Source organism: Sminthopsis crassicaudata, chromosome 5 (assembly GCF_048593235.1).
Source record: "Sminthopsis crassicaudata isolate SCR6 chromosome 5, ASM4859323v1, whole genome shotgun sequence".
Taxonomy (NCBI): domain Eukaryota; kingdom Metazoa; phylum Chordata; class Mammalia; order Dasyuromorphia; family Dasyuridae; genus Sminthopsis; species Sminthopsis crassicaudata.
The window spans coordinates 114,597,580-114,616,111 of record NC_133621.1 but is presented as its reverse complement, the minus strand read 5'-3'; the positions used below and the strand labels follow the sequence as shown (position 1 = coordinate 114,616,111).

The following is an 18,532-nucleotide window of genomic DNA, read 5'->3' as shown; positions in this document are numbered from 1 at the left end:
TCATCTGGAAGAACAAAAGTTCAAGAATTTCAAAGGAATTAATGAAGAGAAAAGCAAATGAAGGTGACCTAGGTGCATAATTATATTATAAAGCAGCGGTCATCAAAACCATTTGGTACTGGCTAAGAAACAGAGAAGTTAATCAGTGGAATAGATTAGGTTCACAGAACAAAACAGTCAATGACTATAACAATCTAGTATTTGACAAACCTAAAGACCCCAGCTTTTGGGATAAGAATTCACTACTTGACAAAAACTGCTGGGAAAATTGGTAACCAGTATAGTAGAAAGTAGATACAGACCCACACCTAATACTGTATACCAAGATAAGGTCAAATGGGTTCATGATCTAGACATAAAGAATGATATTATAAACAAATTAGAAGAACATAGGATATCTCTCAGACCTGTGGAAGAGGAAGGAATTTTTGAACTAGAAGATCATTATTGATCACAAAATAGATAATTTTGATTATATTAAGTTAAAAAGTTTAGATTAGATTAAAAGATTAGAAGGGAAGCAATGCACTGGGAAAACATTTTTTATATCCAAAGGATCTGATAAAGGCCTCATTTTTAAAATATAGAGAATTGACTCAAATTTATAATAGTTCAAGCCATTCTCCAACTGATAAATGGTCAAAGGATATGAACAGACAATTTTCAGATGATGAAATTGAAACTATATCCACTCATATGAAAGAGTGTTCCAAATCACTATTAATCAGAGAAATGCAAATTAAGACAACACTTGAGGTACCACTACATATCTGTAAGATTGGCTAAGATGACAGGAAAATATAATGATGAATGTTGGAGGGGATGTGGGAAAATTGGGACACTGATACACTGTTGGAGTTGTGAACAGATCCAGCCATTCTGGAGAGTGATTTGGAACTATACCCAAAAGGCAATGAAACTGTGCATATCCTTTGATCCAGCAGTGTTTCTACTGGACTTATATCCCAAAAAGATCTTAAAACAGGGAAAGGAACCAATATGTGCAAAAATGTGTGTAGCAGCCCTTTTTGTAGTGGCTAGAAACTGAAAACTGAATGGATGTCCATCAATTGGAGAACGGCTGAATAAATTATGGTATACAAATGCTAGGGAATACTTTTGTTCTGTGCTCATAAAAAGCTTTGCTGCTCACTTCTTCTGAGTCTTCCCTGGCTTGGTTGCTTGTAATTCTTCTTCTTCATACTCTTCCTCCTCCTCACTGCCTTCCTCTTGACTTGCATCTTGCTGTCTAGATTCAGTGGTTTTTTGCTCCTCACCTGTGAAGTGAAATGAGAAATACAATGAAAGTGATCTGGTATAGAAAGCCAAGGAGCTGCCAGATACAGAGAACAATGCCAAAGCCCTAATAATATATTGGCTCTCATCACTGTGGCTTTGCAGGTTACTTGGGATTTTTTTTTTTCAGCTGCTAAGAATAAAACTAACTGAAGATAATTCATCATTCAAACTTAAAAAAAAAAACAAAAAAACAAAAAACTTCTATCAAAATTATTCATATTGAACATTATTCTTACTTAAAGAAAAGATGTCTGCATCAAAAAGCTTATCTAACCTGATTAGTAAACTCAAACCAAAAAACCACCAGTCACATAACTTAATCCCCCCCCATGAAGTCTGCTCTCTTAAGTTGGTCATAAACTGAAAGTTACTTCTTTTCTCACTGATGGAGTACAGCTAAATAAATTGTGAAACATGAATGTAATACATTATGACTATGCCATAAGAATAAATGAATATAAAAAACTCAAAGAAGCCTGGAAAGAAAAGCAAAGTGAAGCAGAACCTGGAAAACACAATACACAATGAAAACAGCAATATAAATGGAAAGAACAACAAAAGAAATTTCCAGGGTTGGAGCCAAGATAGCAGAGTAAAGTGAGGTAGCTGCTTGAGCTCTCCAAGTTTCTCTTGAAAACCACAGGAAATCAAGCCTCTGAACAATCTGAAAGAATGAAATCACTCTCCAGCTTAAGATACATTTGAAAAACTTCAAAAAGATAATCTCACTGGGATGAAAAATGTGTTCAGCCCAGCTTAGACAGGCTCTGGGAAAGCTGGAGAAAAGTTCTTAAGCACAGCAAATCAGCAACTAAGACCCTCAGTCCTGGCTCAGCAGAGGACCACAGCAGGGGGCAGCTTCTAGTCCCAGCTCAGAAGGCAAACTCTGGGAAACTAGGCTATTTCCTGAACAGAGCAGGCAAAGCTACCCCTGCAAACACAAGGGTCCCCTATGCTCAAAGCTAAGGCTCAGAGATGCACAGGAAGCTTGAGACAGTGTCCCCTTTGCCCCAGGAGCAGAATTCTACCTTAAAAGTAAAAAAAGAGGAAATGCCAAAAGAAAAGGAAAAAGTGAGCAAGAAATAGAACTTTGACCATAGAAAGCTCCTATGGTGACAGGGTAGATCAAAAGACAGATTCAGATGAGGACAGAATTTCCACATAAGAAATCTCAAAGAGTGAGATAAACTGGTCTCAAACCCAAATTGGAAATTTTTCATAAAAGACTTAGAGGGAGAAGAAAAAAATGAGAAAGGAATGAGAGGTATGCATGAGACATATGCAACAGCTGAGAAAAGGAAGAAAAAAAATTACCTGAGGAAAACAACTCCTTAAACAATAGAATTAACCAAATGGAAAAAGAGATACAAAAGCTAAGTGGAAAAAAAAAAATCACACATTAAAAACTAGAACAGAACAAATGGAAGCTAATGACTTTATGAGACACCAAGAATCAGTCAAACAAAAAGAATAAAAGATTTTAAAAAGTGAAAGTTGTATGGTAACTAGGACTATCAAACTTGGCTTCATAGAAGAGATGAGAAAATGCATCTCCCTCACTTCTATGAAGAGGGGACTATTGGTCTGGAATATTGCATATTTTGTTAGATTTAGATAATAGGTGGTCCCTTTTGCTGAAATTCATTTTTTCTATTCTTTCTTTTATATTCTTTGTTACACAGTTTGGCTTGCTGAGTGCCTTCAAGGCAGGGGACACATTAAATGATCATGTAAAAACCAAAAATATTAATAAAATTTTAAATTATTTCCAAAATAAAGACAAGCACCAAGTTCTGAGTTTCCAGTTTAATTTTAAACCTTAATTCTTTTTCTTCAAATTTCTATTTTATTTTTAGCTCTGCATTATCTCCCTTTTCTTAAGAAAGACCCATTATAAACACGCACACTTAAAACAAATTCCCTGAATTAGACATGTCTTAAAAGAAAGCCTCAATCTGCACTGATGAAGGACAATAAGTTTCAACAATAGTTGAATGGAATTATGGTCACTACACTAATAAATTCTTATGTCTTTTAATGTTCTTTTATGATATTGTTGTTATTGTAGAAACTGTTCTCCTGATTCTGTTCATTGTGCATCAGTTCATACAAATTTTTTCTAGATTTCTCTGCAACTATATGCTTCATCATTTTTTTAAACTCAACTTATATCCCATCAAACTTCACATACCATAATTTGTTACCTTCTGATGGGCAACTCCTCATTTTCCAATCTGTGTCACTACAAAAAGAGCTTCTATAAATATTTTTGTACATATGCGTCTCTGTCTTTTTTCTTTTTTTTTGGAACACAGAGGTCATGGTAGTTTTGCTGAGTCAGAGGTGCAGAGTTTAAAAACTTTGGGAATACAGCAATAATGCATTAATGTACTTGTTTTTCTCACAGCCCTTCCAGTAGTCGTGCAATCTTTAGATTGTTGTCTGTTAACCCTCATATCTCACTACATTACCAGTATTGGTTTAATACACCTACCCAATAATTTTATTAAGCACATAAGAAAATGTAAAAAACAAATACAACACTACATGACAATATAGATCAAGTGAATTAAACAAAGTGCTGGGAATGTAATGAGATGAGAAAGGAGGCATCACTTGAATTTTAAAGGATGGACAGAAATTCAACACGAATTCAAAAAGTAAGAAAGGAAATTCCGAGCATCCCATGCAGAGAACTATTAAATTCTTACCTGAAGCAGAAGACTGTGTTGCGTTATATTTATCTTTGGCCACAGCCCAATCCACAGCCACTGTCCGCCCTGTGAAACAAAAAAATGGAAATTAGAAAGAATATCTCTTTCTTTTATCACTACTCCTCCTTTGAGGGGTTCAAGAACTTAGCCTCTGGACCCAAGGAAGACCAATCCAGAGAGAATGACTGTACCACACACTATAGAATTGACCTCCCCTTGTTTTAACAATAAAACATACCCTTCAAAAACAGTCCAATAGGACTATGTTCTCATTCCTATTATTGCATATATCCCTTCCTACTTTCTATACCTCCAGGTTTCTAGGGAAAGGGGAACGTGAAAAGTCAACAAAGAAAAATGAAGGGGGGAAATAATTATGACTAACAAAAAATTTGTTCAAAGTCTATCTCTGATCCTAGGGCAAGTCCATTCAATTCTCTGACCTGAAGTTTTTTCACTTGAAAAGGGAAGGAGAAAACAAAGGTTAACATCTGAACTTACAACTTCATAGAGAACTTTGTAAACTTGTACTTTATAAACTTTAAAGTATCATATAAATGAGTTACTGGGATGGTATAGTCATAGAGCAAAAACTCAGAATTCAGACATCACATTGAGTCAATTGCTTTTGCTCAACAATTTGGGGATATTTTTCTTACAAGGGAAGGCTCAATGGGAGGGATGGGTATATATGGAAATGACTATGATGGAAGAAGCATCAGTAAATATTAATTGTCAAAACAAACCAAGAGGGTTGGATTATATCAACTTTGAGAAGTAGAAGATTCCCATCCTACCACAATACTAATTTTCATCCATAAGCAATTGTTTTAGGTCTTCTGCTCAAAGTTTTAAAATTATACAAAGTAAGGAAAAGCAAGAAAAACAATACTTATAGCAATCTCAAGTACTTTCCTTTCTAACTCTAAGATTAACTGTCATTAAGAAAATGTCACCAAACTAATTTAGTACACTAACAATGAAAAATGACAAATGTGAAATCTTGTATTTTTCAGAAAATAGAAAGAATTCTACTTACTAGGTCAATTTCCCTAAATACTAGGTACATTATCCAGGCCTTTAGTGGATGAAGATGACAAAGCACACCTACCTTTTATCTCTGTCATGTTGGTGCCTTTCAAGGCTTTTCCTGCTTCTAAGAGATTCTTGAACTGAACAAAAGCAAAGCCTCGCATTTTTCCATCTGTAAGTAGAAAGGACACAAAGTCAAGTAACTGAGCTATCAATGCTAAAAAGTAAGGCCATAGAAATACAAGGTAAAAAGAAGGAAAAACAATCTTAAATTGACCAGAATTTTAAATTGGCTTCCCTCCAAATTAAAATGACATTTCTTCCAACAGAATGAGTTTAGCTGCTTGACCCCAAGTTCAAGGCAGATGAAACTGCCTTGTCCTAAAGTTAGGATTTTACTCCTAAAACTAATATCTGATCTATCATGAAATATCCAAAAGTAAAGATAAAAATCTCATCCATGTGTTGTGGACAGTGACTAACATAAGAAAGCACGGGCTGGCTAAATCCATTCTGATTCATAAAACGGGCAGAGGCTCATTAGTACCTGGCTTCCTAGGGATGTTCACTTCCAAGACAGCGCCAAACTGAGCAAACAAATTCCTCAGATCATCTTCTGAACACTAAAGAGAAAAATAAAAGTGACAAAAGGAATGTAACCACAAACGAATTGGAAGCATCAACCCGCTCTTGAGAATTTAATCCACTAATATTAAGTCACTTTTCAGCTTCAGAAGAATAGAAAATCAGATTTTTGGAAAGGGGGCATTTCGTTATGAAATCTATAGCAGAGAGGATAGGAAATAATGGAAGATTTATTTATGAAGTCCTTCCAAAGTAGTCCTTACTCTGTAGTTAGTGCTCATAAAGGTTCTTTGCTAAACAGATCCATTTTTGATATCACTATAGCTAAGACTCATTTTTTAAAAGACAAGAAATCACCAATGCTATCCCAGGCAGATGATACTACTAACAACAGGTATGTTTTATAGGTAACATTATTCGCCACTGCTCTTGAAGCCCAATTTGATCACTAGCCTCAGATCCTTTAGCCACTTAGTCTTACCTTAAAACTTAGGTTCCGGATGATTAATCTAGCTTTTTTGTCAGCTGCTTTGCTTTTCTTAGGCCTGGTTTTTGGTTCTCGTTCTGGTTCTTCCTGTGAGGTCACTGAATATTCTGGAAAGTAAAAAAAAAAAAAAAAAGGGGGGGGGGGTGAGGGGAAGAAGCAAATACTTACTCTTGATTATACAGAAACAAACAGAAGATTTCAAGTACAAGAGAGATGGTAACTAAGATGACACTTTGTCAGAAGAATGAATACCAGAAAACTAAAATGTTGGAGCTACAGATACTATGTTGGGTCATGATCAGCATATTGAGAAATCATTAAGACCAAAATCCAAATCCAGATTACTACCAAGGACAGCACCAAACTAGAACATACTTCTATGAAGTTGTCTATGTGCAGAAATCCTGAATTTCTCAATTTCAGGAATAAATGAAGGAAAACAAAATGAATGGCTGATGAAGTCTGGATGCATTAGAGAATTGGAAATCACTCTGGAGACATTAGTTTGGGGGTTTTTAACATCTAAAGACTCTCCTGAACCCCAAAACCTTTCCTTTCTTATTACAATACTTCCCCTCAGCCTAAATAAGAACAGACTTTATAACTTACCCTTCTTTGCCTTTGGTCTGCTCCTTAGTTTTCTCTTGGCAATAGTCACATTGATCTTGCAACCTTCAAAGGTGGTAACTTCCTTGAGGGCCCTCTGAGCATCCTCCAACATGGAAAAAGTGACATAGCCAAAGCCACGACATGTCTTACTGCCTACAAAACAAAAGGGTATGAGGGGAAAAGGAGCTATAAGCCAAGAGAACATCTTCATAAATAAGGTAGAGACCTGCTATAAATCTTATCATATGAAACACCACCTTTATACAAGCCAGAATTATGAAGAAAATGGAAAAGCACCAAGGAGGCAGGAAAGAGACATGTAGAAAATTCTTTATAAAAATTAAATGATACCTATGAATGGCTCCCTTAAAATGAATAAGACTTAATTTCTTTTAGGGTATCCCTGAAAATAAACTCTCTGTATTGCTAAAAGGAATTTCATGAGCACACTATAAACAACTCCTTCTATAGTATATTTTTAACATTTTCATGTCAATTCATTTCTGAACAAAAGCAAGAAAAAGCAGCAATCACTATTTCTAAAAGAAAAAGAAAAAAACTATTTTTTCTGCAGAAAAAAGTATTTTACATTGATCTTCTAAAAGAATAATGTTTTTATCAATACAGTTGCAAAAATATTTTTAATCATGTAGGATTCTTATGTTTATTTTCCAGAAAGACTCCATTAAGAATCTACCCAAGAACTATGCTCAAAAAGTTATCAAACTGTGCATACCTTTGACACAGCAGTGTTGACTACTGGGCTTATATCCCAAAGAGGTTTCAAAGAAGGGAAAGGGACCTGTATGTGCAAGAATGATTGTGGCAGCCCTCTTTATAGGGGCTAGAAACTGGAAACTGAGTGAATGCCCATCTATTGGAGAATGGTTGAATAAATTGTGGTATATGAATATTATGGAATATTATTGTTCTGTAAGAAATGACCAGCAGGATGATTTCAGAAAGGTCTGGAGAGACTTACATGAACTGATGCTGAGTGAAATGAGCAGGACCAGAAGATCATTATATACTTCAACAATAATACTATATGATGATCAATTCTGATGGACGTGGCCCTCTTCAACAATGAGATGAACCAAATCAGTTCCAATAGAGCAGTAATAAATTGAACCAGCTACACCCAGACAAAGAACTCTGGAAAATGACTATGAACCACTACATAGAATTCCCAATCCCTCTAATTTTGTCCGCCTGCATTTCTAATTTCCTTCACAGGCTAATGGTACACTATTTCAAAGTCCGATTCTTTTTGTACAGCAAAATAACTGTTTGGCATGTATACTAATATTGTATTAAATTTATACTTTAACATATTTAACATATATTGGTCAACCTGCCATCTGGGGAAAGGGGTGGGGGGAAGGAGGGGAAAAGTTGGAACAAAAGGGTTTGCAACTGTCAATGCTGAAAAATTACCTATGCATATATCTTGTAAATAAAAAGCTATATAAAAAAGAAGAAGAAGAAGAAGAATCTACCCAAGGAAAAGGGTCCACATGTGCAAAAATGTTTGTAGTAGCCCTTTTTGTAGTGGCAAGGAACTGGAAACTAAATGATCACCCATCAGTTAGAGAGTGGCTGAATAAGTGAGGGTATATTATATTCTATAAGAATAGGATCAATAGGATGATTTCAGAAAGGCTGGAGAGACTTATGTGAATTGATGCTAAGTAAAGTGACCAGAACCAAGAGAAGAACATTGTTCACAGCAACAAGACTATGATGATCAATTCTAATGGAGTTGGCTCTTTTCAACAGAAAGATGATTCAGACCAGTTTCAATGATCTTGTGATGAGAGCCATCTGTACCCAGAGAGAGGACTGTAGGAACTGAGTATGGATTATAACATAGTATTTTCACTTTTTTTGTTGTTATTTGCTTGCTTTTTGTTTTATTTTTTCTTTTTGATTTGATTTTTCTTGTATAGCATGATAATTGTAGAAATATGTATAGAAGAATAGCATACGTTTAACATATATTTGACTACTTACTGTCTAAGGGACAAGATGGAGGGAAGAGAAGGAGAAAAAATTTGGAACACAAGGTTTTGAACACAAGACCTGAAGAAAGCTCTGACACAACCCTTTCCTTTTAAGATGGCACCCAGTAAGCAAGCCCCTTGGCTAAGAGAGTTTAAGTATCTTGCTTAATTAGTGACAGATCAAGGCTTTTTCAAACTCAAACTCAGATCCCCTTAATCCAAATCCAATAGTTCTCCCCCCCTTCCGTTCCCCCATACCATGCTCTCCTCTTCATTTTGTTATTGCTGCCTTTTATTCTCACAAGATCAGTTAAACTAATTATGATTGGATAATATCTTTTGTGCCATTTCTAGAATGCTAGTCAATGATGATAATATGCTGTAGCCTGCTTAAAAACCATCACACCCAGGGGCAGCTAGGTGGCGCAGTGGATAGAGCACCAGCCCTGAATTCAGGAGGACCTGAGTTCAAATCTGATGTCAGACACTTAACACTTCCTAGCTGTGTGACCCTGGGCAAGTCACTTAACCCCAGCCTCAAGAAAAGAAAAGAAAAGAAAAGAAAAGAAAAGAAAAGAAAAGAAAAGAAAAGAAAAGAAAAGAAAAGAAAAGAAAAGAAAAGAAAAGAAAAGAAAAGAAAAGAAAAGAAAAGAAAAGAAAAGAAAAGAAAAGAAAAGAAAAGAAAAGAAAAGAAAAGAAAAGAAAAGAAAAGAAAAACCATCACACTCATTTTCCCATTGTCCTTTCTGTTACCTGTACTTTTAAATCTTTCTAAAACTGAAATATTCTGCTTTTAAGTAGCTACTGAGAACACTCCATGATATAGCAGAGTTTGTCAATTAAGCAAATCAAATTCCAATTTGATAGGCAGCCAAACAATGTGAAATAGAAATACCAGGACAGATAGAAATGGAAGTCTAAGATCCAATCAATTTGTCCAACAGTACACCACTTTTACCAAAAGAGAACCTTCCATTTTATTCCTAAACTCTGCTCCCAAGGAAAACAATATATTCAAAATTACAAAATCAAAATTTGGTTCTTCCATATTCTAACTAACCATTACTGTTTTCTCTCTCCTCATTATTTTATTATAAAGTAAACCACTATATATGCACAGGCATAATACTAAATTATTGCATGATACTTATAGGTTGTTTTTTGCTTTTACTAAATGGCCAATAGTGTTTTCATTAAAATCAAATGAATGAAAACTACCTACTAAAAACTGTAGCATGCAAATTTATTTTTAATTTTTTTTTCTGAATAGTATTTTATTTTGCTCTAAATCATTATTGATTAGAGAAATACAAATTAAGACAACTTTGAGGTACCACTATATATCTCTCAGATTGACTAAGATGACAGGAAAAAAGGTTGGCAGTGATGTGGGGAAAACTGGGACACTAGTACATTGTTGGTGGACCTGTGAAATGCTCCAGCCATTCTAAAGAGCAATCTGGAATGTGCAAAGGGCTACTAAATTGTGCATACCCTTTGACCCAGCAGTGTCTCTACTGCGTCTATATCCCAAAGAAATCATAAAAAAGAAAATGTGCACATGTGTAACCTCCCTCAAAAAGTAATGATTTTAGAAAGGCCTGGAGAAACTTACATGAACTGCTGCTAAATGAAGTGAATAGAACCAAAATAACATTGTACACAGCAACAAGATGATTATGTGATGATCAACTGTGATGGACATGGCTCTTTTTCAATAACAAGGTGATTTAAACCAACTCCAACAGACTTGTGATGGAGAAAGCTATCAGCATCCAGAGAAAGGACTATAGGGATTGAGTGTATATCACAACATAATTAATTATCTTCACCATTTTTGTTGTTTGCTTGCTTTTTTTCCCCCTCTTTCTCATTATTTTTATTTTTTGATTGGATTTTTCTTATGCAACATAATAAATGTGGAAATATGTATAGAAGAATGGAATATGTTTAACATACTGGATTACTTGCTACTAGGGGAATGAAGGGGAGGGAGAGAAAAAATTGGAACATAAGATTTTGTGAGGGTGAATGTTAAAAACTATCTCTGCATATATTTTGAATATAAAATGCTATTATTAAAATGAAATTTTTAATATTTTATTTTTCCAAATACAAATATAGTTGGTTTTTTTGTTTTTTTTTTTTTTCTGAGGCAATTGGAGTTAAGTGACTTGCCCAGAGTCACACACAGCCAGGAAGTGTTAAAGTGACTGAGGCCTAGCTTTGAACTCAGATCCTCATGGCTTCAGGGATGGTGCTATGGTGCTCTATCCACACCACCAATTAACTGCCCCTCAACATTCATTTTCATGTAACTTTGTGTTCCAAATTTATTTTCCCTCCTTCCCTTGCCTCCCCTTTCCCCAAGACAGCATATAGGTTAAACATTGTCAATCAGTTTAAACATATTTCCATATATGTCATACTGTATTTAAAAAAAAAAAAAAATCAAACCAAAAGGGAAAAATCCATGAGGAAGAAAAAACACAGACAAAAAAAAAAAAAAAAAAAAAAGAGAGAGAGAGAGAGAGGTGAAAATACTATGCTTTGATTCACATTCAGTCTCCAAAGTTCTCCTTCTGGATGAGAATGGCATTTTACATCCAAAGTCTATAATCTTGAATCACAGAAAAGCTGAGAAAAGCCAAGTCCATCACAGCTGAACATCACACAATCTTGTTGCTGTATTCAATGTTCTTCTGGTTCTGCTCACTTCACTCAGCTTCAGTTCATGTAGATCTTTCTACGCTTTTCTGAAATCAGTTTGCTCATCCTTTCTTATAGAACAATAATATTCCATTAGCTTCTTTTCTTATACCATAACTTATTCAACCATTTCCCAATTGATGGGTATCCAGTCAATTTCTAGTTCCTTGCCACTACAAACATTTTTGTACATGTGGATCTTTTTATGATCTCTTTGGGATACAGACCCAATAATGACATGGCATATAAATTTAATAGGAAAATCATTGTCCCATGAGAAATAATAAACAGTTGTTTTAGAAAAAGCTAAGAAGACATGTATGGACAGAATAAAGTAATCAGAACCAAGAAAATAGCAGCAAAACTAAAGGAAAACAACTTTGAAAGATCTGAGAAATCTGAGTGATGCAATGACAAACCAAGAAATCAAAAAGACTAAGCATACTATTGAGATGATAAACAAGGTGCAGAATGAAACCTACATTTCTAGATATACCCAAAGTAAAAATTTACTTTTTGCTTGTTATTGTAGATTTATTGAGTTTTTCTTTTATTTTTTTCAATAGTGGAGGCAGGAGGGGAGGTGGAGATCAGAAAAAATAAATACTTATTTGGTGGAGATCAGGGGAAAAAAAACTTTTAATGTTTAACATATTTGTACATGTATATCCTCTACTGGATTTCTTGCTGTCTTGGAGAGGGAAGAGGAAGTAGAGAGGAGAAAACTTTGGAACTCAAAATCTTACAAAAATGAATGTTGAAAACTATCATTACATGCAATTGAAAAAAAATAAAATTGATGTCATTGCTGCGGTTGTTGTTTGTCTTTCATTCTTGAAGAGGCCCATGACATCAGGGAGGTGATACAATGATATGCAAAAAAGTTGGATTTAAGTGAGGAAAGGGCTGTGCAAAATCATCAACTTCACTTTCTCCTCCAGTAAAGACTGAAGAAGTTTCTAAATCTCTGTCTAAAAAAACTCATGTTGTCCAAAGAGCAGCTTGACAGAAAGACACATAAAAAACACATCATTTTGCTTAACATCAAAATTAGCAACAGATTTCAAAGGCACTAGACTTCCTTTTCCTTGTACTACATATTTAACATATTTATTCTACACAAGATGCCTGCAAACTGAAGACTTATCATGTATGTAACCCAATTAAATCTCATACCTGGCAACACAACATAAGAGTTGGTTTCCTTTCCATCTAAAGACATTCATATGTTAATTAGTTTGTTCACTATAAAGGAAACAGGATCAGTGGATCCCAGCCAGTTCTGCTAAGTATAGAGGGAAAGAGGATACTAGGAACTGTCCAGGAACTTGAGGTGCAGAGTTTCATGGCTTTGGAAAAAGTAACAAAGAGAACCTGCTAAGGCTTTTTTTGGGTATGGTATTTAACATCCACCTCCATATATAAAATTTATGAAAGAAATATTCCTCATACACATCCAATAGGTTACTCTCGCTGGTGCAAAGAGAAGGGAGAAGAAAAAAAAGAAGAGGGAGAAAAAAGCAACAGGTTGCCACAGGTCATTGGTTTCAAAGCTCTGGTTGAGCAATCCATAGACATTTATTAAGAATTTATTAAGTGCTAGGCACTAGGCTAAATGCGAATTTGTTGTTTTTAATAATTTTCTGGAAAAGAAAAAAAGTTCCTTAAGGAGGAAACTGACCATATCTAGCCAGCATCCTTCCCAGGCTACATACAATGTAACTTGTGGTTGCTATCCTTTGTACTCAAAGAGGATCAAAATAGTATCACTATGTTACAGTCAAGTCATTGTGTCTGGCTGTGGCTGATCAGACAGATACAAGCTCAGAGTGCCCAGCCATGGCTCAGACACAAAGAGAACACATGAACATTGGGGACGGCTTCTCTAACTCTGTCCATATCAAGTTTCCTTTGGGCTAATCCAATTCTGCTTTGCTGGCCTTCTCTAAGGAGGGCACGCCACCCTGGGCAGTTCTGTGCCAATGTCTCCCATGTTATGAGTGTCCTTCTATCACTTTTTCTGACCACCTCATGACTGCTTGCCTTGTGTGAGTTCTCCATAAAACAGTTTTTTAGCAAGTGTACATTAAGCCTTTAAACAATGTGGCCAGCCCAACAGAGTTGTGCCCTAACAAAAACAACAATTTTGGATATAAGCGACTAATAAAAAGGCAGAGGACTAATGACTTCTCAGCAGATTCAGATCTGTCACAGCACAAAATCTACATGATGCTGCTAGAAGGAGAAGCAGTCACTTACACTATATACCCCATGCTTGGGTATCCAAGACAGTGTGGAGAGAGGGAAAATGAACTTAGTGAAATGGGCCCCCTTCCCGCCCTTCCCCCACTCCTGAATCCACTCAGTCCCACCAAGTGTCAGGTTGAGAAAAAACTCCCTATTCAGTAGGCCTCTGCCCCAAAGAGATTAAAGAACATTTTTTTTCCTGATCTTTAAAGATCTAGCTCCTTCCTTTTCCAGTACTTCTGCTCCTCAGAGAAGAGAAAGAAGGGGGTGGGGGAGAGGGGGACCTGGTCTCTTTCTTCTAGAGCAGTGGTTCTTAACCTGGCAGCTACAGACTGACTTTTTTTTTAATATTCTGGCAATCGTGTTTCAGTAGAATTGGCTTCTGGGGGCATCTTGTATCCTTTATGCATTTAAAACCACCGCTGTGAGAAGGGTCTCTCAGCTTCCCCAGCCTGCCAGAGGTCCTGACATAAAACCCACAAGTTATAAAACTTGTGGAAACCGTCCCAAACGGCTTAGTCGCTCAATCAACAAATACTTCTTAAGCGTCTACTCCGTGCTAAGTACAAGGCTACACAGAGAGTCCAGGCTTGCAGGGCTGGCGCTCTCCGGCGGAGCCTCCGTCTCCTCAGTCGGTCTCTGTCCCTTCCCACCTCCCCAGTCCCGCTTTCTCCCCCCCAGGCCTTTCCCCCGGTCCTGGCGCTCCCTCCTCGGACGCCGGAGACGCCCCCCGGGATCAGGGCTGTTTGGGCCCCCGGCAGGGAGGTGGGGGGGAGGGGAGGGGAGGGAAGAGAAGGGGTAAACGAGACGCTCCCGCAGCTCCTACCTTTCTCGGTGACCACGAAACACTGCTTCACGGGCCCCACCTGACTGAAAAGACGCTCCAGCTGCAGGCTGCTGGCCGAGGCCGGGAGGCGGCCCACGAACAGGGTCTGTCCCGCCATCGGGCCGAAAGGCTGGTGCCGCGCGTGCTCAGAACCGCCGCAGAACCGTCAGGAGAGCACGCGCACAGGGACGGGAAGCATTCAGCACCGCCATTTTAGCCGCAAGACGGACCGGAAGAGCCCGATGGAGAAAGGGGTCCGGGTGAAAGCGCGGCGTCCGGGAGGAAGCAGTTCCGGCAGGCCTAGGCTGGCTCGTGGGCCGCCGCGAGGGGTCTCGCCCCAGCTCTCTGTTCTGCTCCAGTGCTGGCGCCTCCTGTTGGATGGGAGTATTTTTTTTTTTTTTTTTTTTTGCCACTCACCTCTTCTTGGGAGCCCCGCCCTCTCTGCCACTTAGGTAATTGACACTTCCTGACCTATAGTGTAAATTTCCACCCGGCGTTCCATGAATGCCATGTGGTTTGTGGTCACCCAGTCCCGCTCCTGGGGAGAGCTAGAAAGGAGCCTAGATAGGTCACTGTTCCCTTCCCCAGCAAGCCCAGAGGGATTGACTTGTCCGAGGGCACAGAACGGGGACCTCCGTGTGACTCGCACATTCAGGAATGGCGGACCGCTCCAGCATCCTTGCCACGGAAACCCCGGGGACAATAGGGTGCATGAGGGCACAAAGAGGTGGACATGACTGAGTGGCTGAGGGACAGCAGGCCTTAGTCAGAGTCAAGGGGTAAGTGAATGAGGCTGGGTTTTCATCTTTTTCCTATCGTGGATTTCTTTACTGGGCCAGTGAAATCAACGAATGTCTCAAAATAATATTTTCATGTGCACAAAATAAAACACAGGAAAACAACTGACTGAAATTGTCATCAAAAAAATAAACAAGAAAACTAACCCCACATGTATACATATATTGTATTTAACTCATACTTCAACATGTATTGGTCAACCTGCCATCTGGGGGCAAGGGGAGAGGGGAAAAATTGTAACAAAAGGTTTTGCAATTGTCAATTCTGGAAAATTACCCATGCATAATTTTTGTAAAAATTAATTTAATTGATTAATTAAGTAAAAAAACTAGCCCCCAAGTTAAGAGTCCCCAGATTACATGATCTCAGGAGGTTCTTCCAGTTCTCAACGTAGGATCATGACCAAACCTCTATTCAGATGGCATTTATTCAGAGAATAGCACCTGCAATTGGCTGGAGATTCCATGCGCACAAGAAGCCCCTAACACACACACTGGTCTTTTAATAATGGATGAATGCAGCATTTATTAAGTTCTCACTATATCCACAGCGCTAAGCACCAGAGGAACAAATGGAAATGCAGGCCCTACTCTCCAAGAACTCCCATTTTAATGGGAGAAACAACCCGTATAAAAGGTTTCAGAGAAAACAATCCCAGGATCTTTCGGGTGCACCACAAGGCAGATGTTAATACCTCTTCTTTCCATTGATAAAATCGATTTAAATCATGGGGAATGTAAAAACAAGAGATATGCATACTAACATGCAAATTTTTTGGTTTAGAGTCTCCTAGTTTTTTGTTTTTTAATTTGTGCATAAATTGGATTTAATTAAGGCAAAGTTATATGGAGTCATCAGCCTCACTCTTTTTTTCCAGAGTCATCACAGTTCAGTAGCAAGACAACTAATGATGGCCTGGGATTCTGTGGATCAGCAGCCTGGAGAAGGACTCAACAGCCCTCACCCCAGAAGAGCTAGTCCTCAAGCACCCCATAAACCCCAGACCTAACTAACAGCACGCAGACGGTGAACCATTTAGCAACACTGAGGCAACGAGGTAACACAGTAAATAGAGTGCCGATCCTGGAGGTAGGAAAGCCGGAGTTAACATTGACTAGCTGTGTGACCAAGTCACTTAATTCTGCCCCAGTTTTTTCTATTGTAAAATGGAATCTAATCAGAAAAAAAAGGGCCAGAAAATCTTCTAAATGTAAAATAACAACACCTACCTTAAGTGTGGTTGTGAGGATCAAATGAAATAACATTTGTAAAGCACTTCATATGAATAAACACATATATGGCACTTACTTGGTGCTATATAAATGCTCATTCCCTTCCCTACCAAGGACTTTAATGGCAAAAACGTTTCAGGATCTTCAGCAGCTGTAGCACCTGCAGGAGCAATTACCAAGCTGTTTCTCCGAAGGTCTCGCTTCCCAGGGTAATGCCCGAGGGCCCTGGGCTGGAAGCACTGCTAGGCATAAGGCTCTTGGGCCGGCTCCATCGGGTTCTGAGGGTAAGATCTGACCAAGGTGTAAGACGTGGTGGTTTGACTTACTTAGCACATGCTGCCTCCTTTCTCTCCCTCAGGGTGCCTTCCTGCGTTAGCTAGCTTGACTTGACTGCCATGTGGGTGGGTGAGGGGGGCACGTGGGGGGGTGTGGCAGTTGGTTGGCAGTTGGTAGGGCTATCTCAGTTCATCTCCCCAGGAGCACTGCTTATCCGGATGATGACTCTGAGAGATGGGCCGGAGGCGGGATTCTCGGTCTGGGGTTTACTCCTCTCGGGGGATAGTGCTTAGCTGCCTTTTGGTGGAAGTCAGTCAGCAGTTGTTGCTGGTGATGAAGGCAAGACGGGCCACCTCTCCACAATGATTTCCCCACTCAGCGATGGCTGTGGGAGCTGGGCTAGAAGCAGATCTGATGGTTAGAGGTAATGCTAACCTGAGGCTCTTGGATCCAAGATCCTGGAGTGTCCCCATTGGGGCCTGAGGGAGGTGATGGTCAGAATGGTAGTAGGCCTAGAAGCTCAAAGATGAGGCTTCTGAAACCCAGCCCAGGAACTTCTCTGTGACCCAACTACCTTGAGAGGCCAGAATCAGGCCAGGAAAAATGGTGGAATTGACATATTCTACGTGCGGTATTCTCAGCCCCTATAGTGCTCAGCATGAAGCTACCATAGGCCCTATTTGCTTGTCTCTTCAAAGGACATTGCAGGATTGTCCATCAGGGGGCAGTAGCCACCCACAGTGTAGTCCTGTGGACACCCAGAGACTGACACATCACAATTGCTTCTTCCTGCATTTCCCAAGGCTAGCAGAGACAGCCAAACTCTCCATCTCAGGCCTCCTGGTCTCCTGCTCAGCCTCAACCCCTCCCCTGCTGCTTCAGATCTGGCGGAACGAGAACCCCTCAGTTGAGAACATTCCCTCCTAAGTCTCTTCAGGCCTCCTTCGGGGTATTTCTATTAAACAGCAGCAGCAGCAGTAGTGCCCACCAGGCTGCCAGGGGAAATGAGTGGTGAGCGCCCTCCCCATCCATCACAGCAGAGGCTTTTCCCACTATCCTCTTCCAAAGTAATGAACCTCCATCTGTTCCCCCTTTGGGAACCCGGGCTGGTTGGTCCCACCTCCAAGAGCTGGACAATCTGGGGCAAAAGAGTCCACCTCGGGCACTCCTCTAGAAATGGGGCTGAGAGTTTGGAATATGGCCTAAGGGCGAGAGTAGGGAGGCAGAACAAAGTATCCACTCGTGAGGAGGCTATGAAATGAGGGGGGTTCTTGCTTGGGTGACAGAAAAAAAATACTCATGGGTAGAAAGATCGGAGGGTCATAGATCTCAGGAGTCTTTTAGTCCAGCTTCCAGTAAACTGAGGGCCAGAGAAGTCAACTAGTTTGTCTAAATCAGCGTCGTACCCAGATTGAACTCCTTTATCACTGCCCCCATCTCTCACCTCTTACCAGGAATTCTTAACCTTCTTTTCATCATAGAGCCCTTCTTAGAATGTTTTAAAACACAAAATCAAATAACCAATTCTGTTTAGATAGTTATCATAATGTATTTTTAAAATGCAAGTTAAGAACTTCATTCTCTTTATGATTAAGGCAGAGATGTATGTAATAAAATGTACTGCTAGATTATAAACTCCCTGAGGGAAAAGGTTTTATTTTACTCATTTTTGTGTTTCATCCAGTATTTCTAGAGGGTGCTTGACATGTAATAAG

General features: G+C 38.9%; 1 protein-coding gene across 8 annotated transcripts in view; it reads right to left on the bottom strand.

The window, feature by feature from the left end:
* Nucleotides 1-17,688, bottom strand: part of RBM28 (RNA binding motif protein 28) — a 46,918-nt gene extending 29,230 nt beyond the window's left edge. For 4 of the 8 annotated variants that reach the window (XR_012482344.1, XM_074268013.1, XM_074268014.1 and 1 more), the window contains exons 1-8: nt 16,868-17,555; nt 14,512-14,882; nt 6,727-6,879; nt 6,112-6,224; nt 5,593-5,668; nt 5,125-5,217; nt 4,011-4,079; nt 1,154-1,277 (exon numbers count right to left, since the gene is read on the bottom strand). Coding sequence is in view for 7 of the 8 variants with exons in the window: in XM_074268013.1 (XP_074124114.1) it covers nt 1,154-1,277; nt 4,011-4,079; nt 5,125-5,217; nt 5,593-5,668; nt 6,112-6,224; nt 6,727-6,879; nt 14,512-14,629 (746 nt within the window). In the remaining variant the exon portion in view is untranslated. Of the gene's footprint in view, nt 1-1,153; nt 1,278-4,010; nt 4,080-5,124; nt 5,218-5,592; nt 5,669-6,111; nt 6,225-6,726; nt 6,880-14,511; nt 14,883-14,982; nt 15,171-16,867 lie in introns of those variants that run through there. The other 4 variants (XM_074268011.1, XM_074268015.1, XM_074268012.1 and 1 more) reach the window with 3 other exon arrangements.
* Between the last annotated feature and the right edge of the window lie 844 nt (nt 17,689-18,532).